At 37.4% G+C, this 25806-nt stretch overlaps 15 protein-coding genes across 15 annotated transcripts; 8 read left to right on the forward strand and 7 right to left on the reverse strand.

Moving 5' to 3' along the window:
- Positions 1-117: 117 nt before the first annotated feature.
- Positions 118-1582, forward strand: SPOG_00152 (battenin CLN3 family protein). The gene has a single exon (XM_013167659.1). It carries the CDS (start codon positions 227-229, stop codon positions 1433-1435), a length of 1209 nt encoding a protein of 402 aa, XP_013023113.1. The 5' UTR covers positions 118-226; the 3' UTR covers positions 1436-1582.
- SPOG_00153 (DUF726 family protein) lies at positions 1520-3777 on the forward strand. Its single transcript, XM_013167660.1, has one exon. The coding sequence runs from the start codon at positions 1797-1799 to the stop codon at positions 3468-3470; it is 1674 nt and encodes a 557-aa protein (XP_013023114.1). The 5' UTR covers positions 1520-1796; the 3' UTR covers positions 3471-3777.
- On the forward strand, positions 3731-4852 carry SPOG_00154 (uncharacterized protein). The gene has a single exon (XM_013167661.1). It carries the CDS (start codon positions 3878-3880, stop codon positions 4298-4300), a length of 423 nt encoding a protein of 140 aa, XP_013023115.1. The 5' UTR covers positions 3731-3877; the 3' UTR covers positions 4301-4852.
- SPOG_00155 (metallopeptidase) lies at positions 4819-7095 on the forward strand. The gene is made up of 3 exons (XM_013167662.1): positions 4819-5008; positions 5097-6845; positions 6897-7095. Exons 1-3 carry the CDS (start codon positions 4958-4960, stop codon positions 6930-6932), a joined length of 1836 nt encoding a protein of 611 aa, XP_013023116.1. The 5' UTR covers positions 4819-4957; the 3' UTR covers positions 6933-7095.
- SPOG_00156 (19S proteasome regulatory subunit Rpn9) lies at positions 4975-8455 on the reverse strand. The gene is made up of 2 exons (XM_013167663.1): positions 8225-8455; positions 4975-8153 (listed from the first exon to the last, which is right to left on the reverse strand). The coding sequence occupies exons 1-2, from the start codon at positions 8335-8337 to the stop codon at positions 7121-7123; spliced, it is 1146 nt and encodes a 381-aa protein (XP_013023117.1). The 5' UTR covers positions 8338-8455; the 3' UTR covers positions 4975-7120.
- Positions 8456-8471: 16 nt separating this feature from the next.
- On the reverse strand, positions 8472-9817 carry SPOG_00157 (inositol polyphosphate kinase). The gene has a single exon (XM_013167664.1). It carries the CDS (start codon positions 9598-9600, stop codon positions 8791-8793), a length of 810 nt encoding a protein of 269 aa, XP_013023118.1. The 5' UTR covers positions 9601-9817; the 3' UTR covers positions 8472-8790.
- Positions 9818-9883: 66 nt separating this feature from the next.
- SPOG_00158 (U3 snoRNP-associated protein Snu13) lies at positions 9884-10706 on the forward strand. Its single transcript, XM_013167665.1, has 2 exons — positions 9884-10005; positions 10214-10706. The coding sequence occupies exons 1-2, from the start codon at positions 9988-9990 to the stop codon at positions 10571-10573; spliced, it is 378 nt and encodes a 125-aa protein (XP_013023119.1). The 5' UTR covers positions 9884-9987; the 3' UTR covers positions 10574-10706.
- Positions 10707-11033: 327 nt separating this feature from the next.
- SPOG_00159 (calnexin Cnx1) lies at positions 11034-13149 on the forward strand. The gene is made up of 2 exons (XM_013167666.1): positions 11034-11232; positions 11384-13149. Exons 1-2 carry the CDS (start codon positions 11122-11124, stop codon positions 12977-12979), a joined length of 1707 nt encoding a protein of 568 aa, XP_013023120.1. The 5' UTR covers positions 11034-11121; the 3' UTR covers positions 12980-13149.
- Positions 13073-14530, reverse strand: SPOG_00160 (peroxin-13). Its single transcript, XM_013167667.1, has one exon. It carries the CDS (start codon positions 14132-14134, stop codon positions 13223-13225), a length of 912 nt encoding a protein of 303 aa, XP_013023121.1. The 5' UTR covers positions 14135-14530; the 3' UTR covers positions 13073-13222.
- SPOG_00161 (lysine methyltransferase Set8) lies at positions 14461-16383 on the reverse strand. Its single transcript, XM_013167668.1, has one exon. It carries the CDS (start codon positions 15825-15827, stop codon positions 14544-14546), a length of 1284 nt encoding a protein of 427 aa, XP_013023122.1. The 5' UTR covers positions 15828-16383; the 3' UTR covers positions 14461-14543.
- SPOG_00162 (transcription elongation factor TFIIS) lies at positions 16309-17678 on the reverse strand. The gene is made up of 3 exons (XM_013167669.1): positions 17453-17678; positions 17328-17390; positions 16309-17207 (listed from the first exon to the last, which is right to left on the reverse strand). Exons 1-3 carry the CDS (start codon positions 17519-17521, stop codon positions 16446-16448), a joined length of 894 nt encoding a protein of 297 aa, XP_013023123.1. The 5' UTR covers positions 17522-17678; the 3' UTR covers positions 16309-16445.
- Positions 17474-20709, forward strand: SPOG_00163 (ATP-dependent 3' to 5' DNA helicase). Its single transcript, XM_013167670.1, has one exon. It carries the CDS (start codon positions 18178-18180, stop codon positions 20512-20514), a length of 2337 nt encoding a protein of 778 aa, XP_013023124.1. The 5' UTR covers positions 17474-18177; the 3' UTR covers positions 20515-20709.
- SPOG_00164 (5'-methylthioribulose-1-phosphate dehydratase) lies at positions 20571-21671 on the reverse strand. The gene is made up of 6 exons (XM_013167671.1): positions 21445-21671; positions 21381-21404; positions 21263-21340; positions 21136-21213; positions 20906-21081; positions 20571-20859 (listed from the first exon to the last, which is right to left on the reverse strand). Exons 1-6 carry the CDS (start codon positions 21555-21557, stop codon positions 20654-20656), a joined length of 675 nt encoding a protein of 224 aa, XP_013023125.1. The 5' UTR covers positions 21558-21671; the 3' UTR covers positions 20571-20653.
- An 11-nt stretch (positions 21672-21682) lies between these two features.
- Positions 21683-24198, reverse strand: SPOG_00165 (RNA-binding protein). Its single transcript, XM_013167672.1, has one exon. The coding sequence runs from the start codon at positions 23411-23413 to the stop codon at positions 21821-21823; it is 1593 nt and encodes a 530-aa protein (XP_013023126.1). The 5' UTR covers positions 23414-24198; the 3' UTR covers positions 21683-21820.
- Positions 24199-24364: 166 nt separating this feature from the next.
- On the forward strand, positions 24365-25531 carry SPOG_00166 (RecA family ATPase Rhp57; the record flags this gene model as incomplete). The annotated part of the gene is made up of 2 exons (XM_013167673.1): positions 24365-24431; positions 24501-25531. 2 exons carry the CDS (start codon positions 24365-24367, stop codon positions 25529-25531), a joined length of 1098 nt encoding a protein of 365 aa, XP_013023127.1.
- Between the last annotated feature and the right edge of the window lie 275 nt (positions 25532-25806).

Raw genomic sequence — 25806 nt, forward strand, 5'->3', positions numbered from 1 at the left:
TCTTGGAGAATGTTTATACTAAGTTTGTGATTGGGGATGTACATCGGTAAGATTTAAGCTTATAATTTCGCTAGCGCTATATACGTAACTGATCCAGCCAAATACATACAACCAAAACAAACGTCTAATGAAAAATAAACACTAATAACCCAAACACTTCCTTTTTAAATATTACTACATTCTGTAAATCATTAGATACTAGATTGAATGATCTTAAACGTATTATATGTCTAAACATATACAACCAATGTCGTCTACCTACTTTCCGAAAGGAAGCAAAGTTGGGTTTTCATTTTTGATATTTGGCCTCTTAAACAATCTTCTATATGTGGTTATTTTGTCTGCTGCACTTGATTTAGTAGGTGCTAACATATCCAAAGGTGTTGTTTTGCTTTCTAATATCGTACCTTCACTTTCTTGCAAGCTTTTCGCTCCAATATTGCAAGTTCACAAATACTCAGCTTCCAAGAGACTACTGTTTTGTGCTTTCCTATCTTTTTTTGGAATGCAATGGATTACCTGGTCATCCTCCGTCTCATCTAGGATGCTCGGCGTAGCGTTAGCAGCCGTTTCTTCAAGTTTTGGAGAGATTACTTTTCTTCAGCTTTCTAGCAGATATCAATCGACCGCCTTAACCTGCTGGAGCTCAGGTACTGGCTTGGCTGGCTTGTTTGGTGCATCCTTCTACCTTGTGTTCACAACATGGTTTAACTTTACTGTGCGTACGACACTCTTAATTTCCAGTTTTCTTCCTTTATTTTTAATTTTTAATTACTTCTTTATCTTACCAACGGCTGAATATCAGCATATCTCTGTTTCTCACCAAGTTCCGTTTGATGCTATTCACCGGGGAGAAACTAGTTCTCCCACAAACGTTCTTTCTTCTATGAGAGTATTTTTTTACCTTGCCAAACCCTTTTTCTTATCTCATATGCTACCACTGTTTTTGGTCTACCTTTCTGAATATACAATCAACGTGGGAGTAGCACCTACTCTACTGTTTTCCCAAGAAGATTCGGGCTTGAGCTCATTTCGAGATTTCTATCCTACCTATCAAACTATGTATCAGCTCGGGGTTTTCATATCACGCTCTTCCATAGGTTGGGTCAAGGTTCCTTACGTTTTAGAGCTTGCTATAATCCAATTTGGCATTTTGGGTTTTACAATCCTCCAGTCTCTCTTTTATTTCATTCATAGCTACCATTTTTTGTTGTTAATCATCTTTATGGAAGGACTTATTGGTGGAACTGTTTATGTCAATGTCTATCACACTTTGCAAAACCTTGGTCATGTCGACAGTGAAATGGCCATAAGCATTGTCAGTCCATCTGATAGCACTGGTATATTTGTCGCTTCTCTTCTTTCTTTAATCCTTGAACCCACTCTGTGCGGCTACCAAGTACGGCATGGCCGAGATTGGTGTAACCGTATTTAGACCTATTTCATTGAGCATCATACAACGTCAAGTATTTCGCTAATACGTATATAGCTAGTTTTTCGTTCAAGTTTTTCGGATTGTGACCACATATTAATATTTTTATTACCTTTTTTTTTGTGTAAAAAAAAAAAAAAACAATTTAAATAAGTTTATTCGTCAAAAGAAAGTAATCAGCGTCGTGAATCAGATATTCGTCTATCCTAGTAAGTGACGTTTGTTTGAAAATTCAACAAATCTATGGTAACTAAATGAGCTTTACGGACTCTCAATCTTAACATTGAATGTCAAACGTTGACATAATCTTACCAGTTCTTGGAAATCCCATATCCTCTCAGAGAAACTCAATAACAGCAATTTAATGGCAGAGAAGCAACTAATATCTCTGTTCGACGATGAATATTGTACTAAATATACTATTCTCATCGCGAGTACATTGGGCCGTATGAAAGAGTCCAGAGACTCTGCTTTTTACGAAAATGAACATCAATTGTCGGGTGAAGAAATAAAAGATTTAGAATTGTTCCATGAAAGGTTTGATGAGTGGGCTATAACGGTTGTAAAAAGAACAGGAAGTGCTTTAGACCCATCCACGCCTAAGGATGCGACGGAAGTCCGGAAATTCGACTATTTTAGCGAAGCAGAAAAGGGTGAATGTTTTGTAAAATGTTTGCTTCTTCTTTTAATCTCTTTAGGAGATTATTCATCCAATTCGCGCCAACTACTTTATCTTATTTCAAGAGACTTAAGTCAGCCTGAAGAAGTCCCCCACAAGGCAGAGTTTATCACGTCGTCTATGCTACTAGAAACTTTTGAAAAACTCGAATCAAACGAAAAAATGTATGAACTATCTCAAACCCAGCAACTCCGGAAGCGCATTACTATGGGATTAGCTGGCGTTGCCGGAGGGGCATTGATCGGTATTACAGGCGGACTGGCTGCACCTTTTGTAATCAGCGGATTAGGAGTACTATTCGCAGGACTAGGACTTGGTACAGTGATTGGGGCTTCTTATTTGGGGGCTGTGATTACATCTGCTCCTATGATTACCACACTTTTTGGAAGCTTTGGGGCAAAAATGAGTATTGATCAAGTTCATGCGGTTTCACGAGGGATTCAGGATTTTGAATTTCTTCCATTAAATGTTTCTTCTAACCTTTCCATGACAATTGGTGTGGCCGGATGGCTTGAAAGCGGTCAAGATGCTGCAGATGCATGGTATCCTTTAACCATTGGTGATAAATCATATTATTGGGGGGATTTGTATGCTTTAAAATTTGAAGTTCAAGCCTTGATTGATTTAGGGAAAGTTATATCTCGCATTTTATTTGCAACCGGGTTGGGTTGGGTCCAAGATGAAGTTATTAAACGAACCGTTTTGGCTCCTTTAGCTGCTGCTCTTTGGCCTTTAAGCCTTTTAAGAATCGGGAATATATTGGGTAATTCTTGGAGAGTGGCATTTAACCTTTCCATTAAAGCTGGTGAAGCTCTTGCCAACGCTCTGTGTATGAGAGCGCAAGGACAACGTCCAGTTACGTTGATCGGATTCTCTTTGGGATCAAGAACTATAATTGAATGTTTGCTTAAATTAGCTGATCGAGGCGAAATTGGCATCGTAGAGAATGTCATATTGATGGGAACCCCATCATCTACAGACCCAAAGCTTTGGAGGAGAATGCGATGTGTTGTTTCAGGAAGATTTGTAAATGTTTATTCTAAGTATGACTACGTCCTGCAACTGGCTTATAAACTGAACAGCATTCAAGCCCATGCTGCAGGCTTGGAGCCCATTGCTGTAAACGCATCATGCGTAGAAAACGTTGACGTTGGCGACTTGATTGAAGGACATCTTCAGTATCGTTGGCTTCTCCCAAAAATATTAAAGGAGCGACTTGGATATTCTCACATATCAGATAAAATGATTGTACAGCTTCAAATGAAAGAAAAAGACTTTGAACAGTCTCAGCGTGAACATTTCGATAAAACTACGGAAGAACAAGAAATTATATTTGATGCTTCAGATCATTCCAAATAAATCAATGAAGCTTGGTAACTCACAAAAGTATCAAAATATATTTATTGTTAAGCTTTTTGGTTATTTATTTTTGCAACTTGCTAGGATTCTATTTTCGAAATGTTCTTTTCTGCAATCTGGTTCATTCCAAACGTTATCAATGATTTTACATGTCTAATTTCTTTCCTATACTAATTACTTAATTCTACAAATCAAACCATTCTCCTTTTCAGTTAGTTTATGTTGATTCTCTTTAAAATAATATCGTAAATTGTTTCACCTGCTAGGAAGGAGTATCTGTCCTTTACAAAAATTTTCTCAACAGTTTCTATATTTGCTTTGGCGTATTCATCAGTTCCTATTCAATTTTTCAAATATCTTTTTTTTTGTAAATAATCTAAAGTGGTAATTGGAAGCGGTCAAGAAATATGAGTATCTTTGGAATAGTCGCCGTGTCAATAATATGTGCAATCGCCTTTTTATTCGTCTCATATGGAGCTCTTCGTCTAATAAATACGGCTAGAAGAAGAAGCATTATGAATAACGCTGATTCATCCTCTATGCGATCTTGGAAATTTTTGAAGAACCCCTTTGCTCGTTCTGGAAAGTTTGATGCTTTGGATGCCGATGATATGTGGGACAGTCGAGTTGAAGAAACAGAATTAAGTACCATTCCGTCAGCTGCTAACTATTTCGAGAATGCTACTGAAAGGTCTCCATTTGTTACTACAGAACTGAGCTCTCAGCGAGATTCTTCACCCGTTTCCCATGAAAAGAATTCAGAGAGCGAAGCTTTCACGTCTCCATTTCATCCACAGAATGCACCGTTCTCGCAGAACAAAGCCATTTAAAGTCTTACGTTTTCATTCTTGCGTCAAGTTACTTCAAGTCGCTGCATTGTTATTTATGTTTAATTAAGTTTTCCATACATATAGAAAAAAAAAACATTGCTGAAAAGCTCACCTTACGCATCTAGCTTTGGATGGAGATTGTTTATTAAAGCTGGCTTCCTATCATATTTCAATCATTTATCCCTACAATATACTTAAGCATTCCCTGGACATTCTTTTTGAAATTGTTTCAACATTTTTTATTTGTCTTAATTCTCTCCTTTTTCCTGCCCTTCATTGTTTTCGAATTTCGTTTGTTTTGCATATTATTGTTCGCAGATTTACCTACATTTACTACCCTCGAAAATCGAACTGGAATCTGAACAAAGCAGTTTTTCGTGTTTGACTGAATTTATGTTCCAAAATATCAGTTCTGACTACCTGTTTAATGATTTTTATTATACCAGCGTTCATTAATATACTGTTATTAATCATGAGAGCATTTTGTTTCACTTAGACAGTTACTTGTTCAAAATGTATACTTTTCATATTTTATAGTTTCATTAAAGTAGGATCCTTGTCGCTAATGTGCGATAGAGATCATTCCTATGTTGCTTAACTTCGGTATAAAATTCATTTCTCATTTCCTTTTCACCATCTTTCTTTTACTAGGAACAAATGAGTCAAATCATTTTAGATAATATTCGTAACGATGAGACTGTATACCATGTAAGGAAAATAATTTTTTGTTATACTATATAGAATCTTGCTTATCGTTTAAGGTCGTTCGCAATGCTAATCAACATTTTTATAACAGAGATTTGTCATTGTTCATGGTAGGGTTACCAAAATAAATTCTCACACTTCCCGAATCGTAACCGTGAAGCAGCACAATGATACATTCCCCGAACAAGCCTGGGTCGTCACTGGCTCTTACTTCAAAGCTCTTGTTCACGTCGTGCCAGGCGTAAATGACATCCGATTTCGAACAGACACTGGGTTTGAGCTCCCTTTACGCTTGAATTACCAAGTATTAAATGATAACCCTTTCTATCGGATTGGCCTTGTTGTAGGAAGAGATTCTGATTTAAGATTTGACGCTCCTTATGGTATGAAGAATGACCTTGACGAAGCGATCCGTAAATTGCGCTGCGCAGCTTATCTTTGGCAAGCCTTTACCGCAGAATGTATGTACAGAAATGGATTCGGTAGGCGTACATTTCGTCTGGAAGAAGAAATCCAACCTGACACAATGTCTTGTCAATCAAAATGGGGTACTGAAAGGTTAACTGCTTCAATCCATGTTTTGAGATCAGAGAAAACAGCTGAGGAAATTCGTTCTACTCCTCCTGATCAGCTTTTCCATGTCGCTGGGAACGCCGTTGATAACCTGAATCTCCCAGAGCCATGGCACTACGTCTGCATGCTGTTAGATACCCGCTATAATCCTTCTTCGAAAGAAGTCCGAGGTCATGTCGCGTTAGGAGGTGGTACTGATATGCACAAATTAGGAGTTTTTGGTTCACATTCTTTGCATTCTTTTCCTAGCGCAGTTGAATATGTGGTACCTGTTTTCAGTGATGCCCGAAGGGTTCCCGATTATTTAGCAAATGATGCCAATGAAAGCTCTACTGTTTGGGAGTGTGCTAATATTGGAATTGGAGCTATACTTCATGAACTTGGCCATACTTTAGGGTGCCCCCACCAACCTGACGGCATTATGCTACGTTCTTATCCAATCTTTAACCGTAGTTTTACAACGAGGGAGTTTGAATGTGTCCGAACAGGAAGTAAAGGCCTTGCTCCCGTACTTGCGAAGGATGAATGCTCCTGGCATTACTTGGATCTACTGAGATTCTATTATCATCCTTGTTTCCGACTTCCTTCTGACCACGTTTATCCTACAGATGTTGAAACAAGCTACTATGTACGTGACGAACAGATAGTTTTCACGAATAAGACTGGGATATTCCTTGCGGAAATCGAATATAATGGTCAGACTAAGGGGTGGAAGATTTTCAATCCTCCTACGGAAGAGGCTGGTTTTACTGACGCAGAAATACGATCCCTTTCAAATGCCAACCCTGGACAAGATTATCGTATTCGCATCCTATCTAGGAATAATAAAGCCATAGATTTAAGTGATATCCCTGGTATCATCAGGAATGCAAAAATGTCTACCAACTTTGGAAACGTATATCGCTCCGAAAGATTTGGTCTTCGTGGTTGCAATGGGAACGAATTGTCTGATCTGTTGTTTCAACCTGATAAGAAGATTACTAAAATACGCGTGCATTGTGGTCTTGCTTTAGACGGTATTGAAGCCTTTTTTGGCTCAGATTCTGCCCTTCTTGGAAACCGTGGGGGAAGTCCTCACGATTTCGATACAGAAGGTAGTCGCATTTCCGGGTTTCTTATTCGCAGTGGAGCCTGGGTAGATGGAATTAGTATTATTTTGGAAAACGGTAACACCAGCCCCTTTTTTGGTAATGCGAATGGCGGTGGTCAAAAACTATATAAAATTCCTGAAGGCTCCAGATTGGTTGGCTTTTACGGAACACTAGCGGTAAGATTGGATTTTACTTCATTTAATCAACAATGTACTAATACTTTATAGGGCTTTATGGATTCTGTTGGATTTTTCATTCAATAGATTTGACAGCTTTGGAGATCATTTATTTTCATATAGCTTATTTAGAATTTTTTGTAACTCTTTTCAGTCCTTTAAGAATTTTAGAGCTAAGAAAACCATCAGATTCATGTTAACTAGTTAACTTTCTATCAATGTCATGATTAGATCTTTTATTGTTCTTCCATTTTCATATGCATAAACGCAAAACATTAAACAAAAACTCCTTTGCCAGAAGCTTCAACGATATTACTCAATGAATGAATGTTTTGATTCCATTCGCGTAAGCGTGTTTCCATACTGGCAACCTGAGCGTGATTGAGGATTCTTGATTGAACAGAAGAGATATTTACGATTTGTGCAACTTGGTCAATCACGCCGGTGATTAGGCCAACGCTAAGAGCACGCATAATTAATAACTCAACTTCATGGGAAGGAATGCGAGTTGCTTTAGCAATTGTATGGAAAGTTAGCGTACGCTGATTAGGAGGTAACTGGAAAACAAGCTCAATCAAAGCCATAAGACGAACTTTTTGGCCAAGTAATCCCACAGAACTTTGTAAGAGAGGAATCTTGTTAATGTGTGCCATGAGACGCTCAAATTTAGCCAAGTCACCAACGTTCATAGCCACGACCAAATCATGTAGCCATTCATTGTGAGTACCCACCAAAACCTGGAAGACGGGGTGTAACAAAAGTTCACCAAAGTTATAAATGTCACCCAGGATAGCAGCGACACTAAGGTCAATAGCGCGCTCCTCTATTTCCATCCGAGACAGTTGTTCCAAATCAACACAGGATAGATAGAGAAGGCAATGACGATAGTATTGAGCATAATCCGCTTTAGCCTTGTAATAATCTGCACTGACGCTATAGTAAGAAGCATGAATGATATTTTCCACGTAATCAATTCGTTCAATGAGTTTATCAGACTTAATCAAAATATCTCTGGCTGCATCCAGATCGTTAAAGACAAGCTTGATTCTACCGATAGCTACCAAAGCATAAACGTAGGCATCTTTGAATTTTTCTTCATCAATACCTTCAATCAGCTGGGTTAAATTGCGAAATGCCTCCTCATTTGAACAAGATTCAAAGGCCTTTAAAGCAATGTAAACAGCTTTGAGCTGATTTATATTTGATCGAAACGCGCTAACAAAGTTTGTGTAAAGATCAAGTCGTAATGGAATAGTTTCGGGGGTCTCAAAAAACTGAATAAGTTTATCTGTTAATTGTTTCCATAATCTAAAAAAGTTAATTTTAGCCCGAGATATCAAGATTTGTGTTTTTCTATACACTTTTCATAAACAACATACTTTCGTTCATATAGATCTTCCATAGCAAAATAATATTCTTGAAATTGCTCAGGAGCCCTAGCTGCCTGATCCTGCAAGAAATTTGACATACTAACTGCCATTTCGGTATCCATTTTGTGAAAGGATGTTGTTGAGGTGGTAGTGGTTAAGGTAACTCTGAGGATTTAAAGGTCACCGTTTTGACACACCTGAACAACATTGAGTAGCTTGTTTTAGAATAACCCTTCAAAAGATAAGTATGATCTGAGTTGTTTTTATTTGCTTTCTAAAAACAGGGAAAACAACAATAATGTAGTAATAATTGGAATTTCAAATTGTCTATTTTCATATGTTATGATGTACAAGAAATGTAAAACTATAGCTTGTAACAGCTTTTAAACATTACTCATAAGACTATACTATAAAGATATTTATCTGAAAGCGCTGATCAAAAATTTACTCTGTAAACAAAAGAAAAAACAACCCATAGTCACCGTCTCAGTATGGATCTATACAAGAAGACAGGGGGGGTTTTGCAAAACGAAGCATAATTATAGCTATCATTGAGCCTTTAGCTTTTGTTTACTTTAAGAAAGCTTTTGAAAACATTTTCTCAAGCTCCGAACTCCAAATAGTGTATTTTCGTCTGCACCGCCAAGCGTCCAAGTGGAATGTGCCAAGTCGATCAGTTTCATGTTATACAATGAGCTCCCATTTTTTCCTGGTTCGTGCATACGATCCTCCATACCCTCTAGATCGTATGCCAACAAGAGACTAGATGACCGAAACTCCATAGGAAGGGATGAAATGTCTTTCTCGAAATCCGCAAGTAAAGTGGAAAACCTTTCCACCAAAAAATTCTTAAGATGGTTTGAACAAGGGGAAAAAAAAACTGCGAGCCCTTGTAAGATCGTATCCTTCCCAAGAGTTTTCCCCCATGCTGTAGAATACGTTGCATAAGACTGGGACTTTTTATCCCACACTAAGATTCCGGTAATCCGGAATCCAAGGCTTCCACTTGTGGTCAATTGTGACACAACATCTAATCTAGCACGTTTCTCAGGAGAAGCATCCAATGCCCAGAGCTGTCTACCTAGCTTAATATCCATAACGCAAGGATATTTCATAGAATGTGTAATATTTTCTAGCACCAAAGCGCGACAGCGCAACGCATGATTTGGTAAACCATCCATATCCAATTGCAGCTCTCTTGCATGTTCCGTATCCCATTTCCCGTAAAACTGCGGAAGCCACTTCCGAAGTGCATTACATTCATCACAAGATTCATAAAAGTAAATCTCACTGTCTAGACAAGGCTTTACCAGGTATCGTTCATCCTCACTAGCAAGGACTTCTCCATGGCCAGCAGCTTGTAAATTGAACGGTTTGAGTTTCATTCAGTCACTCAGCGTCCGTTCTTTTTTTCATTCAAAAAAAAAAGAAAATCAATACATACATTCTATATTGAAACCAAATGCCAATAAGTATGGTGGTTTTCTGTAGAACACAAAGTAACAGTGTAACTTCGAAATCGTATTATTTTTTCAAAGGCTACTACTTCTGTTCATCTATGTTTATCAAAGTTCTTCTCTTTTGCTTTTAATTTATTTTTTTACTGAATCTTCATGAGATGGCTTTCCATGAAAACTCTGCAAAATCCACCAAGGTAACAATGTTACCCTCCTAGCAAATAAAAGTCACCGAGCAAATTTTTCTTACCTTGGGCGAGCATATTTCATTATAGGTGTAATAACTCACTTATTTAAGCAAGGAACCCGTAAATCATGTCTGTCAATCCTAAGGTAAGTTACTATAATCACGAATACTGAAGAAATTATTGGAAAGCGATGCGTTTGGAACGGAATTTCTCAAATCAAAGTTAATGTACAAATTCATGATAAAGTGGATGGCTGATTGAGTTTTCTGCTACATGAAAGGCTTATGGGTTTTCTTCAGTATTCTTTTATATTTTGTTTTCTATGAGACTTTATGCTAACTAATGTTTTCAAGGCTTTTCCTTTAGCCGACACTGGCTTAACTCAACAAATTCTCGACTTGGTGCAACAAGGCTCTCATTACAAGCAACTTCGTAAGGGTGCTAACGAGGCTACTAAGACTTTGAACCGTGGTATAAGCGAATTCATTGTCATGGCTGCCGACACTGAGCCCATCGAGATTTTGTTGCATCTTCCTCTTCTTTGCGAAGACAAGAACGTTCCCTACGTCTTTGTTCCCAGTAAGGCTGCTCTTGGACGTGCTTGCGGTGTCAGCCGTCCTGTGATTTCAGCTAGTATTACTACCAACGAGGCTAGTGATTTGGCTCCTCAAATCCAAGCCATCAGATTGGCTATTGAAAAGCTTCTTATTTAGAGGTCCTGAAATAAAATGGCGGCATGTGAATGTCATCTTTTTTGATTCATAGTATATGTTGGCTGTAAGTTTTCGTACAATTTCTTGGGAACCAATTTCTGAAACACTAAAACGTAATAGGAACTGTAACACTATTGTAGAATAAATTTAAGTGTAAATGGTGTCTTTGAAGGTTCAGGCAGAATTCTGGTTAAATATATTCCCCAAAGTCTCAAACAGCAGCAAATTTCAGTTCTTTCATTAATGCTGCAAATTTTCATAACTTTTTGTTACAAATTCAATTCTCTCTTACATTTTCCATGGATTCTTCTGAGCATCTTTAGTAAATTGCTATTGGTAAAAAATACCAATTCTGTAAGTTCCTGAACATAATTGTTGTTCTTAATTAATTACTTTTTCTAGAACATATACGGACATTCTAAAATCAATTAAGAAGGTGATTGCAGGTTCACAGACTTGTTAGCGTAATATTCTTTCTATTCTATTCCTTCTAGAAACCATTAAATTCTCTAAGCCTGAGTCCGACTTGACTACCACCACCACGCTGCATGTACAAGATGAAGTACCAAAAGGTATCTTTCTTTGCACTATTGTGCTCTTTATATGTCCAAAATTGTGTGGCCGATAATGAAATTGAAAATGAACCTTTAGTTTTTAAGGTAAGTTGTTACTGTTCTAGTTTGTCCATATTTTAGAAGTTTATCGTCAATTGGAACAAAAAATCTATTAAGGACTTATAAAAAACAAATGATATGGTCATTTTGCTAGGAGTGTTGTAAAAAAACTTGATGCGCTAACTAGTTTCGATAGCCTACTGAGGTGAAAGGTCCTGTGGTCGAACAATTCTTAGGAGACTGGACTGAACGTTGGATTCCTTCTCATGCTAAACGCTTTGTAAATGGTGTAGAAGAAATGAGTTATGTTGGTGAATGGGCAGTTGAGGAAGGAACATCACCCGGTGCTGTTACTGGTGAGCAGGGATTGGTTATGAAGGATGAGGCAGCTCACCACGCCATCTCTTATGAATTTGACGAGCCTGTAAACGATTATGAAAAAGATTTAGTTGTCCAATACGAAGTTAACGCTCAAGATGGATTAAACTGTGGTGGTGCCTATCTGAAGCTTTTGGCTGAACGCCCTAATGGTGAAATGTCTAATGCCGTTCCTTACAGAGTTATGTTTGGTCCTGATAAATGTGGTATCAACGATCGTGTCCACTTCATTTTCAAACATGAAAACCCCATCTCTCATGTGGTTTCTGAAAAGCACTTGGATAGTAAGCCTGCTTCTCATCTCAAACCTGGGATCACTAATCTATACACTCTTGTTGTCCATCCTGATCAAACTTACGAAGTCCGTATCAATGGTAATATACTTCGTTCTGGCTCGTTGTTCACCGACTTTCTTCCCCCTGTACTGCCTCCTTTAGAGATCTATGATCCTGAAGACCTTAAGCCTCAGGACTGGGTAGATGAAGCTGAAATTCCTGACCCCAATGCTGTTAAGCCTGATGACTGGGATGAAGATGCTCCTCGTATGATTCACGACCCTGATGCATTGCAACCCGAGGATTGGCTTGCGGATGAGCCTCTTTACATTCCAGATCCTAAAGCCGAGAAGCCTGAAGATTGGAATGACGAAGAAGATGGTGATTGGGTTCCTCCTGAGGTTCCTAACCCTAAGTGTCTTGAAGTCTCTGGTTGTGGAGAATGGAAGGCTCCCATGATCCGTAATCCTAACTTCCGCGGTCCTTGGACTCCTCCTATGATTCCTAACCCTGATTATATTGGTGAATGGATCCCACGCAAGATTCCAAATCCCGAGTACTTTGACGACGAACATCCATCTCATTTCGGCCCCATTTATGGCATTGGCTTTGAACTCTGGACTATGCAACCTAATATTCGTTTTTCTAATATTTACCTTGGTCATTCCATCGAAGATGCTGAACGCTTGGGTAATGAAACCTTTATTCCCAAATCGAAGGTTGAGCAATCTTTGTTGGTCAAGCAAAAATCAGAAAATAAGCCATCTATGCATGCCGATGAAGAAGAAAATAAGTACTTGACCCTTTTCCTTGATGCCTATGACACTATTAAAGCCAAGCTTCCCCCATCGATTACGGATCAACTCGACCCTTATGTTGCTACTATTGCTCAATCTCCTGAAATTGCAATAGCTATTTTCGCTGTCGCTTCCTCAGTTATTGCTGTTGTTATCACTTGCTTTTACTACTTTTCATCCTCATCCTCTTCTTCTCCTGCTCCTCTCTCTGCAGGCGTCACCGAAGCTGAAAAGGAACAGCAAGCAAAATTTAGACAAGAAGATGAGAATGATAATATTGACGTTTCTTATGCTCCTGAATTAGAGTCCACTCCCAAGAGTGAGGACGTCAATGCTGAATAAGATGTTTATCGACGAATCTTTTTGAATGTTCAGTTTACGCTTGAATAACGTTACAAATATATAGTATCTTAAGATTTAATAATTGAAAAAATCGTTTGCCTAAATTTTGTCTATACTAATTACATATTTAGTTTGATAATGATGGAATAGGTTGTAATTAATTTAAGCCCTAATAATGTTCAAGTCTATAATGTGATCAATATCGTAATGTAAATTCTAGTCGTACCTATAACCTGATTATCCCTATTTAATTTCAGTACTGACTCTGTCTAGTTGCTCCTTCATGGGAATGACGGTGCAATAGTTTGAAGGAAACCACCCTCTTTCACTATTGCGTTTTCTTCCATACCACCATCCAGTTTCTGTTCCATTTGAGTCAGTCTTACTCAAAACAGCAATGATGTCTCCTTTCTTCAATCCGAGTTCCACAGTTGGTTCTCTTGGTACAAAGTCAAATTCCGCTTTACAAAATTCAAGATCTTGTAATAACTTTGAATTTTTCTCTTTTGCAATAATTTTTTCCTTTTCGTAAATCTTTTTGAACATTTTTATTAGCACATATGGAAAAACAAATAGAGAAGCGAATAAAACACCAGAGAGAAGTTTGGATTTTTTAGAGGAAGGCTTGGATTCTTCAACATCAAAGGAATTATAGTCACTCATATTTGGTGGTTTCGCCAATTTGATTCCCAGTATGTTATAAATGAATCGCTTTAGTCGTCTTATTAATGAAATGATGCCGAACAAAGACCCAATAGACACCTTTAGTTTAGATAAATTTTCCATCACTGAAACAAAAGTGTTATAACTCATATGAGCTGCCATTAAAGTTGATTCCATAACTTGAGCAATACTACCAACAGAGCTGACGATTCCTTCTATAACTCTTAAAGAAGAGACGGGTTCAGTTGTAGGTCCGTTGGATTCTACAGAAGGGATCCCATTAAAGGAGGGTAAAAAAGAATTGAAATTGGGATAGTTCCCATAGTTTAACCCCATATACCCTGGAGCGTTATAGAACCTATTTCCTAAGGCATATGAAGGGTGGTTCAAATACGAACCTGACTGGACTGACTGTACATTCCCATCAAGTCCACCTTGAGGATAAGCTGGTAATTCTGGCGCTTGGGTTGGAGCAATTTTGTCTTGGTCCATACTGTAATAAAGAAAATGAGGTTCTTCCCTTAGAAATCTGGAAGTCAAATTATAAATTAACCGTGTAAGCTACTTCAAATGGAAGGCCATAAAAATTACAACAGTAATTTGCTTTTCCATCGAATTTGAAATTTCCAGCAATATGATATAGTCACCAGTATTTTTCTAGTAAAATTCGTAAGATAGCCCGAAATATCTTTCAAATCTTAAGAAAAAAAAACATTTCAAAAAATAGAGATAGTAGTGAAAGTAAGGCGCAAATAGAACTGTGTTGAAAAGAAAGGCATACGATTTATATAAAAAAAATAATTTGATTCACTGTTATTCTCTATTCATATTTTCCGACTGTAAAGAAAAGAAAATTAATTAAGAACATAAATAATTTTGTAAAAAGATTCTATTAAAGTACTCATTGCTCTGCATCCTGGGTAGCTAAATAATTACTAACGACTTCTGACTTGGCATAATCTTCTATAAAACCTTTGAGATATGGTAATATTTTCGTAAATAAATTTCGTTCCCTTAATAAAAGATTCGTAGCAACACCTTTGCGCGATGATATGTATTGGTCACTTTCTAAATTATGTTTGAGGGCTGCTTCGGCTAACTGCTCAACAAGGCAAAATACTCTCAAGAAATACAAGTCTTTTAAAGAAGACTTTAATATTAATTTTGGGAGTTCCTCAATAGTGGTTCTTTGCCCTTCGAACTCCCATTGGGGTTCTATATCCCCGTATTCGTTTTGCTCCAAATGAAAAAAAGTGAAGTCTTGAATATTCAAAATCGAAAAATATAAAAATGGAGCATGCCACCATAAACCAGTAGGATCCGAAGCAAACTCGATCATTGGTGGTCTTTTACAACAACTTCGTTTTACAACATCCAAGGGATCGTTGGGATCTTTGGGAATTAAGATCTTTACAACGTCAATTGTACCATCTCCTATGCTTTGTGGAATGAAACCGTATGAAAATAGAAATTCCCCAGCACCTTTGGAACTACCATAATTAAAAGTGATTTCATCTCCAACAGAAATAGTCTTCTGAGCATACACTTGTATAGCGTCTGAAGTAAAATCCCATCTGGAATTGGCACTATTTGAGTGATTACACAAATCAATCACAGGAGACAAAACTGTATTACCCGATGGTCTTTCGAGGCATCGACTATTGTATAAGGCATCAGCATGTATCCAATCAGACAAAGTGATTTTTCCTGGCCAAAGGTTTCCATATCGGGTTCTTAATTCTTCCCATTCTTCTCTCAAAAAATTTTGTTTGGCCAAGACAGGCATGAACAATGAAGTTCCTTGAAGACCCTGTATATCACTTTCAGGCCACTGAACTGGGGTATCAATATAAGATGGCAAAGTAGATAAGTAGAGATTCCATTCACTCTCCTTTTCGTTTGACCCATTTAAGTGACAGAGGATGAACAGAACCTGCTTTCTGGATGGCATAACATCCCACTCTTCGGACTCGGCGATCGAAGCAAAGGATTTATTCTTCTTTCGATATTCTGTAATTGATTCTTCACAAATAACTTTTACTAATGGTATCTCCAACAGTAGTTGCCCAGAGTCGCATTTCTCTAAACATCGCAGCCCTCTTCCTTTTCCTTCAATTTCAGCGATTTCAAGTTTAATACATTTCTTCACAAAAGCGTTTATCAATTCGTTTGAGCTTGGATGCATGGGAGGCTGTCCACCTTTGAGAATTCTTAATAAACCAGGTTTCAAGAATTTTGGCAACAGTAGGCAGCTATAATAAGCTTTTCAGTGGTAGACGAAAATCGGTGATATTGTAATTAAACGTGATACAACTTGGTTAATAGATTACATTAATAGTAGATTATAATGGAATAAGTGTGAAAAATGGTTGTTTCGTAGGATCTTTCCAAATTCGCTAAAGACAGCATAAGACTGATGCCTTTACTGTCCATTCTGTCTCTATTGAATGGTTATGTCTGTAGAGTTCTCAGTTAGAAATAAAATTGATACATCAGTGAAAAGAAAGAAAAAAGCTTTTCAATAGTTTTAAGAAAATGGTCAGATGTAATTAAGAGATACCTAATAGCAAGCTTGAATGACCGCTAATAATTCAGCATATCTCTCAAGAAAAGCACATTAACAAGGGCAGCATTGCGCAAAGAAACTCAAAGGTAAAATTCAAGGTGACTACATCGTGAAAATAATGACAAGAGATAAGAAACAAGCCTGCATAAAGAACCTATGGCTAAGTAGAATTATTCTAATTAACGCAGGTGAAATTTACTATTTTTATTTAGGAATTTAGTTATCGTACCAAGAAAATTATGAGAACTTCCACCGATTACCACAAACGACACATTCACAAAACGTCGTCATAGGTTCATCTGCAGATCTGGTTTGCATTTGATAATAGGAAACCTTCTTTTGCCTACATTTTCCGCACGTAAACAGATCGGTGATAGCCTTTTGAGGTTTAGCACCTTGAGCATGAAACAGGTTTTCTTGTTCAAGCTTAGCATCCTCTTTACGGCGGTCTTCGGAAGCAAGTTCTGCAGAGTTCATGTTGCTTAGGCGTTGTGCACTTATATCTTCAGATATAACAGAAGCACGAAGCTTTGGGTTACTTTTATCTTTTAAATTCATATATAGCGACCGCATTCGATTACGATACTCAGACCCTGTATTTCCGGAAGCACGAGCTAAAACTTGTGCATCAATAGCAACGGCACGTTTCAAAATCACGGAAGAATCGGCGTCCGTGTCCATTGCCAAGGCATTGTATATAAGACCAACACAATTGTTGCGGATTTTATCATCTGTCAAATTAACGTCAACATTGTCACTTTTAAAAGTACGTTGTCCATTAGAGGACTGGCTTTGAGCTTGTCTTTGAGTTGGGGTTCCAATGCCTGCTCCTTTAGAAGCTGGAGAAGCACCATTGGTACCACCAGTGGTTGTAGCTTTTAGTGGTCTGCCTCTGCTCACATCGGTTTTCCATTTTTTAACAATATCGCGTGCAAGTTCATTAACTTTTTCATTTGGGTAAGATCGTAGCTTTCCTACTACTAGACCGAGCCTGGTTTCCTAATTATCAAGTTAGTTATCCTCTTGTCTGAGAGCAATTTCTGCGAAAAAAATCAAATTTCCTTCTCCTCCCCCTTTAAAAGTTACTGGCTTCCTAAAATAGTTCAAGTCTCAAATTACCTTTAATAATTCCTCAGTAGCAACGACGCCTGTTCTCAAACGGCTCATGATGTCGAGCATTGTCTATCAAAAATTAATACAACATTTCAATCGACCTATATATAGATATAGATATATGAATTTACCTCCGTATTCTTAGATTGAATGGCTTTTTCCAAGGAAGCCTTGGCAGATCGAATTTCTTCTGAATCCATCGTGCTATTTACTGATTTTAGACGGACCAGCAATATATATGCATTTAATTATGCCTTTACCAAACCAAACTCACTTTGGCTAACAACTATTCTGTATTTTCCAACCTCTTGGACTAGAGTAGTGGTAGGTAGAAACTTATGCATTCAGAAATATCGCTTAGTACTTAGTTAATTTTTACCACTTACCTCAAAGTTGACTTATGGTCAATCAATAAGAAAAACAAGTCGTGCATTGAAAATAATAAAAGGAATCATTCATCGGAAGGAATATTAACTGGAAAGCTCTGGTATATCATCCTGCATTGGTTTCTGGTATACACAAGAGTTTCTTTGAGATTTCACGCGTACTAGTAGATACACAAAGACTATTGTGAAATACAACGAAGAAGAAACTGACGAAAAGAAAAGAATACGCGAATCCGGATCCTCTGAAGCAATACATTGTTGACGGGAGATTTATACTCAGTATTTTGAAGTTTAACCATGGCAAGATAATTCACTCGGATATCTTTTGATATCAAGACTTTTCATACGAAACGTTTCAGCGCTCTTTTGCACCTGGTCAATCTTTTTGCTAGCATACATCAAGACATATTTCTAGCCATACATTATCGTTCCTTCTCGCGTTTTTTTTAATAATTTAGATTTAAGTATAAATGCCTACCGAAAGCAGCTCTAAGGATCAATTGAACTCAACTGAAGTATTATCAGATGTGGATGCAGACATAAGTTGGGAGGAAGCAGCGACTTCCTTACTCACAGAACTTGAAGAATCCTCTTTTTCTTCTCCAAGTCCTTCTAAATTATCTAATACTAAACCGTCCGTGTTGCAAGAGCATTCAAACATTAATTCTAACCAATGTATCCAACCGACATTGGAAGGCAAGATTGTGCGGGATTTGAGCTTTAAACCAAGGTTGGTGACAGAATATGAGCAAGAAAATTATTGGGAGAAAGATATAGAAGCTTTAAATTATTGGGTTTATCCTGAAATGGATGAATTTCGTGAATACCAAAGGTGCTTTTGTGAATTAGCTTTTTACCATAACCTTTTATTAGCATTGCCTACAGGCTTAGGGAAAACCTTTATCTCTGCTGTCGTAATGCTAAATTTTTATCGTTGGTTTCCTACCGGAAAAGTGATATTTATTGCTCCCACAAAACCTCTTTTACAACAGCAACGAACAGCCGTTATCGAAATTACGGGAATACATGCATATAATACAACTGAATTAAACGGAAATGTCTCAATAGAAGCTCGCTGTAAAGAATACCGTTCGAAGAGAATCTTTTTTATGACTCCACAGACTCTGAATAATGATTTGCGTTCGGGGTTCGTCGATGCAAGAAGCATAGTATGTTTAGTTATTGATGAGGCACATAAGGCTACAGGAAGTCATGCTTATGCGCAAGTAATTCGAACTATTCTTAAACATAACAGTCACTTTCGAGTTTTAGCTTTAACTGCAACTCCTGGTTCTACTACTTCAGCTGTTCAAAAAGTCATTGATTGCTTACATATATCTAAAGTTATTGTACGTAACGAGGAAAGTGTGGACATTCGACCGTATGTTTTCCATAAGAACATTCAGGTTCTTAAAGTTGAGCTTACTCGTGACATGCAATACTTAAAGGCTGACTTTGCAGACATGTACTTTCCATTTTTTGATTTTCTTCGAAAAAAGAAAGTTATTCCTGGTACATGTGATCTTAAAAATCTGAAATCTTACGTTCTTTTATTGGCCTTAAGGAAATATTCTTTTAGACAAAAGGAAAACCAAGATAAAGAAAAGCTAAAAATTTTCGGCTATTTTAAGTTACTTATTACTTGTGCTCATGCTATGTATCTTTTAGATTGTCATGGGATTATTCAGTTTTATCAGAAGCTTCACGAGATACAGACAGAAACAGAAGAAAGAAAGAGTGGAGAACTATATCGATTATTTTCAAGTAATCCATTTCATTTTTATATGAATCATTTGCAACATCTAATTGCAAATGATCATTTTATGAACCATCCAAAAATTACGCACCTTACCGGTATTTTAAAAGAACACTTTCAACAGGCAACTCAACTAAATAGTAATTCCAGAGTTATGATATTTACAGAGTATCGTATTACGGCTGAACAAATACTGAAAGCTTTTTCGAACGAAAAGCCTCTCATTAGAACTTCTCTATTCGTTGGCCAAGCAAACTCTGTGGACTCTGTGGGGATGAGCCAAAACCTTCAGAAAGAGATTATATCCCAATTTAAAGCTGGCATCATTAACGTTTTGGTTGCTACTTGCATTGGTGAAGAGGGTTTAGATATTGGGGATACAGATATGATTGTTTGCTACGATACTTCTAGCTCACCTATCCGTATGATTCAAAGAATGGGAAGAACAGGCCGTAAAAAGGATGGAAAGGTTTTCATCCTTGTTACCAAAAACTCTGAAGATGTAAAATGGGAGAGAGCGAAGGCTTCATATAGAAGAGTTCAAAAAGTGATTGAAAATGGGCAAAAATTGATACTTAAAACGGATGTTCCTCGTTTACTTCCACCGACATGTAGTCCAACAATCAGGTTTCAGAAATTAAACTCAATTCATCAGCAGTCATTTGCGGGTTTAACTGATAATGATAAACGAGATGAATCACAAGTTGAAACTCTTGGGTCACAACCAAGACGCCAGTTACCGTCGATTGTCGATGATGAATTTGAAGATATGAAAAGCAATCTTAGAATACCTACGCCTGAAATCAAACTGCGAAGATATTTAGCGGACTATAGAAGTACAGTCTATCATACCCATGGTACTTCCATAAACCTAACAAAGTCAGCCATAGTCTCGAAAGTGAGAACCCCCTACAAAATTGGTACCAAGTCTTTACTTGACTTTCAAATTTCAGCTCTTCAAACGAAATTCAAGAGTTGTACCCATGAAGAGATACAACGGTATAAAAAGTATGAGGGGAAATGGAAGCGGAAGAAAAGAAAGCTCATCTGATAATACTTTAATGTTTAATTGCATAATTTAGAAATATCAAACCCAAAAATGAAACAGTCGTACTTTAATGACTAAGTAGATTTATTTATAATACCAAGAATTAGATAATGAAAAGAAAAGTCCGAACTTAGCTGGCTATTTAATTGGATTTAATTTTTCGGCTTCTTAAGTATGCTTGAAATAAGTATTCCACAGCTTCTGTGTTCATTTTTGTATCTTGCCAACTGTCACCCCAGCAATAAATGCCATGATCTCTTACAATGACGGCGCATGCTTCTGGATAAGCTAGGATAGCTGCTTTTAAACTATCATGAAGGTCTCTTTCATGCGCCGTGTTGTCTATAACTATTTAAACAGTTAGCAATTCGGTCATAGTTATATTGATCCATACAGGGAATTTTTACGGTGTCCGTTATGGAATAAAAACCATTTTTCTTCGTTCCACGGGGAATATGTCTAAGCACTTCAAAACCAGACGCTGAGAAATAATCTGAATTAGGAAATAGTTCTGAAAGTAAGATGGCTTCCTGAGAATGAGTATGGATGCATGCATAAGCATCGCGACAGCTTCATAGGTTAATCATTTACCAGAAAAAAAAAAGAATAAAAAATTTCACATACGTATAAGCTGCTAAAAATAAAGGAGTACACTGAGAAGGCTTGAGGGGTTGTAAAGGCTTGTGAATGTATTCACGAGTCCTACATTCTGTTAACACTCATCGGTCGATAATCGGAGACGTATTCATACTTCAAAGACATAACGAAGAGATGCTCTAATCGCATCCTTTCTTTTTGAACACCAGATGGAGCAATGACGATTGCATCTCTGTAACAGTTAAAAAACATTTTTTTCAATTAATTAATACCCTGAACGGATAGTAATTCCTCCACTATTTACTGTTAGATTTCAAACTATATGGAACCATTTACCCAGTGCCAGTTACCCAGCCAGAATTATACAAATCCTGGCATATTGTACAAATAAGCTCACCGCAAATCCGAAGATCGCCGCCTTCTAAACAACCTAATTCTCCACTATTCATATGTGCTAGATATTCGGTGAAAAAACGAAACGTCCACCAAAGTAAATCGTCTTACAAATATATGGCAGTTGCTTAATGGAGTAATATAGAGGATTCGCAGATTAGTACACTTAGACAAACGTGATTTTGTTAACGAATATATTTTTATTAAGTGTATTATTATTATAAACTGGAAAAGAAAAAAATAGTAACTGAATTGCGTGGCTATATACATTAAAAAACTAAGAGATATGTGTGCTTAAACGGGGTACACTATAGAACAATTAATCATCACCAAAAATAGCATTGAAAAGGCTCTCAGGAGAAACTTTGGGTTGAGGAGGACGATTGGAGAGACTTTCATCGACTGTCTTTGGTAAGGCTTCATATGAAATAGAGGGTCGCTCACTGGAAAGTATAGGAGAAATTTCATGCTTTATCTCAGGGGCACGAACATGGAAGCGTTTACAAAGCAAGCGATTTGGGTAAAAATCTGATATTTGTCGAGGCATGCTCAATATAGAAGTATCATTAGCTTGATCTGTGGTTTCTGATATTGCTATAGCATTACGGGGGTTATCACCGGAAGAAGAAGTAAAGCGCATGGACAAATTCCGAGACATTGGACGATATAAAGATGCGGTTTGGGCAAACTCGGAAAGATGTGTAGTTCGCATTTCTGTTAACAGCTTAGGCATATCTTGAATATGAGCTTTCAGAAAAATTTCGTACATCCCAGCTCGCTCATCGTTGTACGGATTGTCCTTCCTGGAAAGAGCATGTTTGGCTGTGTCCAAATCAATTATCCTCCATTCTTGCTCGTCAGAAGGACTAGTATGCGATAGCGTTCCTTGATTGTCCTGGTTGTTTTTCTCAGAGTCGAAAAGCGCTTCTGAACGTTCACTTGTGTTTGTGCTTTTATGAAATGAGGATGCATGTGAAACAGGGTTAGTGGAAGATGAGAATCGTGATTTCCAACCTTCAGGAACCTCCGGTGCAGGAAACCATTGATTTGTAATAGTCTCTGGTGAATAAATAACGACGAAACCAGCAAGAGCTGGTAAACCATCCATACAATTGGTCGAGGGTGCAAAAGAGGATTTTAGTCGACTTTTTTTAGAAACAAAGGTATGCTTTCCGATAGTAGGTATAGAAGGTGTATTTTTCTTCCTTGAATTAATGCTTCTGTCAAATCGAGATTTGGGTGGCCCAAGGTTATACGGGTCTTCGTCCTCTTCATTATCGTCAACCGCAACACCTAAACCAAAAGCATGGTTCCCTGGTTTCTTTTTTAAATCTTTATTTAAAATTTTCTGTTGATTGATAGTTTGATCCTGTTGATATCCAAGCCCATGAATGTTGTACTTGGCTGAGTCTTCTGCCTCGTAAAAATCCTTAGCTGTAGAGACCACGAAATCCTTCCCGTTCCATCCAAAATTTCTTAATATCTTTTCACCAATTGTTGTTTGTTTTGGTCCAAGCTCTCTTAATATTGGGTCATCAAGGGGAATAGATTTTTCTAATGTGTCTTCCTGAAAACTGTAAACTCTGGACATCTCTTGATCATTTCTATCTTCTTCATCCATAATGTCTTCCAAGGAAAGACCAATTTTTTGACCCCGATCTGTCTTGGAACTTGACCAAGCTTTTGGCTGCCATCCTTCCTTCGATCCCACCGAATTATAATATCCTGCTGAGAATCCACCTGTGAATGCACCATGAAACCGCTTTCTATTTCTTTCATCCGTTGCTGCTTGTTTCCACACTGGCAAATTATGGCTGTTTTGATATGCCTCTAAGTGGACTGGTGTACCATAAATACAGTGTGGATGTCTGTCAAGTTCTTTATTTGCTCTCTTTCTGTTGCTTTGATACATTGAAGAAATTAGGAGACACTTCCCGTTCTTATTGAGACTTCATCAAACGCTTCTACATATATAAGCGAGGATACTTTCAAATTGTATGTTGAATTTTGCTTCTAGGAGTTTTATGCAGACAACGAAGGGATGGACTTACAAACTGTGCAACAAGCAATTTAAAAAAAATAAATAAAAGAAAGGATAGAAAAAGCTGAGCTTCAAACTCCTATACTGAAATTAAGTTGTCGATTGCTACTTTACCATCAGAAGGAACGTTACTTGAGAATACGAAGATTGCTACTTCTTAAGGCATGGTAAATAAAGGATGTTTATAAGAAGGGAAGGCGGTTATAGATAGCATCGTTTTATAAAATATAACTTGTTTTAGAATAAATATTGATCGCATAATCACAGGACTTTGGTTTTCGAGCATGGAGCACAGAAAGTTTGGTCTTTCTTTTGTAGCGATAATCCAGTAATTTCATATGCAGGTGAAATTAAATAACCATGTTTCTTTGAGACTAATAAATTAAAGAAAAAAAAATCCTACAGTCTTCGTTGATGAGCTAAGATTGTTATGAGTTCATCCTTCTTACGAACATGATCAATGGTTGCAGTATAATGCAATAGAAGTGTTAGGATTAGTTTCCTGTTATAAGTCTGCATTCATTCTCTTGATAATTTGCTGCAAAAGCCATAAATTTTTAATTTGATTTCTTATTTTTATGCAGCCTATATTTTTCGTTTTCTTTTGTTTACTACTCCATCGTTTCACCACCAAATTTGAAAAGCTAGTGTTGCACCTGCAAACACTTGTAAAAATTCAATTATTTAGTATCGTAAAGCCAAGCTCTATATCCTTTATTAAAATAAAAAAAAGAGATATAATAATATTGGCCTTGGCTAGTTTTTGTTCCATTTTCATAACTTTGAAAAGTTAATGAACCTTTAGTTTGTAAAGATAAATGGATGGATATTTCAAATTATGTTGCAAATTTTCATTTTGACGAAAAATATGCTGCAGCTTTTGAAAATGGTATGTTTTAAAGTAAGTTTTCTTGTCATGAAACAGGAAAGAATAGCTAACGTATGTTTCTCTGTCTAGCAGATATAAGTACAATTGATCTCTTAACTCTTGATATCTCTGATTTGGAGAAGCGGACAAATCGTAATAAAGATGAGCTTATTCAAATTGTACAACAGGTTTTTCTTTTACTTCGTCCTAAGAGAAAAGTTGCGTCACGAATAAGCCAGAGTTTTTTAACAACTGGAGATCGAATACTGGATCAGAAGCTTCACGGAGGCATTCCCGTTGGTCAATTGACTGAAATTTGCGGTGAGAGTGGTTCTGGAAAATCTCAACTATGTATGCAGCTTTGTTTAATGGTCCAACTTCCTCGTGCTTTTGGTGGCTTAAATAAAGCGGCCGTGTTTATATCCACCGAATCGGGGCTTGAAACAAAGCGTTTATTTGAACTGGCAAAATATTTACCAGATCGATTTCCTGAAGCTGAAGAAAGCGACGTATTTATTCGGAATCCTGGTGACAGGGTATATACCATCCTTTGTCCAGATTTGGAATCTCAAGAACATATTATTCAATACCAGCTTCCTATACTATTTGAACGCGATAGTATAGGACTAGTTGTACTAGACAGCGTTGCTGCTAATTATCGTGCTGAATTGAGGTATAATCGGTCAAAAAGCCATTACACGGATTTGAATAATATTGCCACCAGAGGAAATCAATTGGGAAAACTTGCATCTATACTTCGTGATCTTAGTCGACGGCATGAAGCAGCTGTCGTTATTGCAAACCAAGTGAGTGATCGACTCACTCGGGATTACGGCGCAATCGGGCTGTTTAGCTTAGACTATCAGTCTCAGTGGTTCAATGGATGGGATGATTTGGATCCTAATCCTAAGATACCTTCCTTGGGTCTTGTTTGGACAAATAATGTTAACACGAGATTGGCTCTTATTAAGCGTACTGATAATGCAGCTGTGAAAGCAAGAAGGACACTACGAGTTGTTTACTCTCCAAATGCTGCACGAATCGATGTTCCAGTATTTATAGGTTCTATGGGTATTTTTGTTCCCAAGGAAGAAAAAGACGCTTTGAACCCCTTATTATAAAGTGCATTAATTCTGTGCACAGAAAGAACATAATCAACTGTATTGCAGTATCTGTTTTTCCAACGGAGATATAACTAGGTTAAGCCTTTCTTTCTATTTTACCCCCCTTCAAATAGAGGCCTTTTTTGGTGAATAGTGCGTCTTGAGTTATTACAGAAGAGAAATTGATTTTATTCAAAAACCCTATTGCTTTTTGTTTGATTTAGGAAGGAACCTTAATTGCATCTGCATGCTTGACGATCCCTCCCTTCAGTTCACTTTCACTTACGACCCTT

This window comes from Schizosaccharomyces cryophilus (assembly GCF_000004155.1).
Source record: "Schizosaccharomyces cryophilus OY26 unplaced genomic scaffold supercont4.3, whole genome shotgun sequence".
Taxonomy (NCBI): Eukaryota; Fungi; Ascomycota; class Schizosaccharomycetes; order Schizosaccharomycetales; family Schizosaccharomycetaceae; genus Schizosaccharomyces; species Schizosaccharomyces cryophilus.

What these genes read in the sequence shown, in the direction of transcription:
- SPOG_00162 (XM_013167669.1), bottom strand. Translation starts at nt 17,521, where the DNA reads ATGGATTCAGAAGAAATTCGATCTGCCAAGGCTTCCTTGGAAAAAGCC. An exon ending in TTCAATCTAAGAATACGGAG is followed by an intron (nt 17,391 to 17,452) that starts GTAAATTCATAT and finishes AATTTTTGATAG; the next exon opens with ACAATGCTCGACATCATGAG. An exon ending in CTACTGAGGAATTATTAAAG is followed by an intron (nt 17,208 to 17,327) that starts GTAATTTGAGAC and finishes CTTGATAATTAG; the next exon opens with GAAACCAGGCTCGGTCTAGT.
- SPOG_00163 (XM_013167670.1), top strand. Translation starts at nt 18,178, where the DNA reads ATGCCTACCGAAAGCAGCTCTAAGGATCAATTGAACTCAACTGAAGTA.
- SPOG_00152 (XM_013167659.1), top strand. Translation starts at nt 227, where the DNA reads ATGTCTAAACATATACAACCAATGTCGTCTACCTACTTTCCGAAAGGA.
- SPOG_00159 (XM_013167666.1), top strand. Translation starts at nt 11,122, where the DNA reads ATGTACAAGATGAAGTACCAAAAGGTATCTTTCTTTGCACTATTGTGC. An exon ending in ATGAACCTTTAGTTTTTAAG is followed by an intron (nt 11,233 to 11,383) that starts GTAAGTTGTTAC and finishes TAGTTTCGATAG; the next exon opens with CCTACTGAGGTGAAAGGTCC.
- SPOG_00157 (XM_013167664.1), bottom strand. Translation starts at nt 9,600, where the DNA reads ATGAAACTCAAACCGTTCAATTTACAAGCTGCTGGCCATGGAGAAGTC.
- SPOG_00165 (XM_013167672.1), bottom strand. Translation starts at nt 23,413, where the DNA reads ATGTATCAAAGCAACAGAAAGAGAGCAAATAAAGAACTTGACAGACAT.
- SPOG_00161 (XM_013167668.1), bottom strand. Translation starts at nt 15,827, where the DNA reads ATGCATCCAAGCTCAAACGAATTGATAAACGCTTTTGTGAAGAAATGT.
- SPOG_00153 (XM_013167660.1), top strand. Translation starts at nt 1,797, where the DNA reads ATGGCAGAGAAGCAACTAATATCTCTGTTCGACGATGAATATTGTACT.
- SPOG_00155 (XM_013167662.1), top strand. Translation starts at nt 4,958, where the DNA reads ATGAGTCAAATCATTTTAGATAATATTCGTAACGATGAGACTGTATAC. An exon ending in ACGATGAGACTGTATACCAT is followed by an intron (nt 5,009 to 5,096) that starts GTAAGGAAAATA and finishes TTTTTATAACAG; the next exon opens with AGATTTGTCATTGTTCATGG. An exon ending in GCTTTTACGGAACACTAGCG is followed by an intron (nt 6,846 to 6,896) that starts GTAAGATTGGAT and finishes AATACTTTATAG; the next exon opens with GGCTTTATGGATTCTGTTGG.
- SPOG_00164 (XM_013167671.1), bottom strand. Translation starts at nt 21,557, where the DNA reads ATGAATAGTGGAGAATTAGGTTGTTTAGAAGGCGGCGATCTTCGGATT. An exon ending in CTCTTCGTTATGTCTTTGAA is followed by an intron (nt 21,214 to 21,262) that starts GTATGAATACGT and finishes AACAGAATGTAG; the next exon opens with GACTCGTGAATACATTCACA. An exon ending in GGACACCGTAAAAATTCCCT is followed by an intron (nt 20,860 to 20,905) that starts GTATGGATCAAT and finishes CTGTTTAAATAG; the next exon opens with TTATAGACAACACGGCGCAT.
- SPOG_00154 (XM_013167661.1), top strand. Translation starts at nt 3,878, where the DNA reads ATGAGTATCTTTGGAATAGTCGCCGTGTCAATAATATGTGCAATCGCC.
- SPOG_00160 (XM_013167667.1), bottom strand. Translation starts at nt 14,134, where the DNA reads ATGGACCAAGACAAAATTGCTCCAACCCAAGCGCCAGAATTACCAGCT.
- SPOG_00156 (XM_013167663.1), bottom strand. Translation starts at nt 8,337, where the DNA reads ATGGATACCGAAATGGCAGTTAGTATGTCAAATTTCTTGCAGGATCAG. An exon ending in GAAGATCTATATGAACGAAA is followed by an intron (nt 8,154 to 8,224) that starts GTATGTTGTTTA and finishes TAACTTTTTTAG; the next exon opens with ATTATGGAAACAATTAACAG.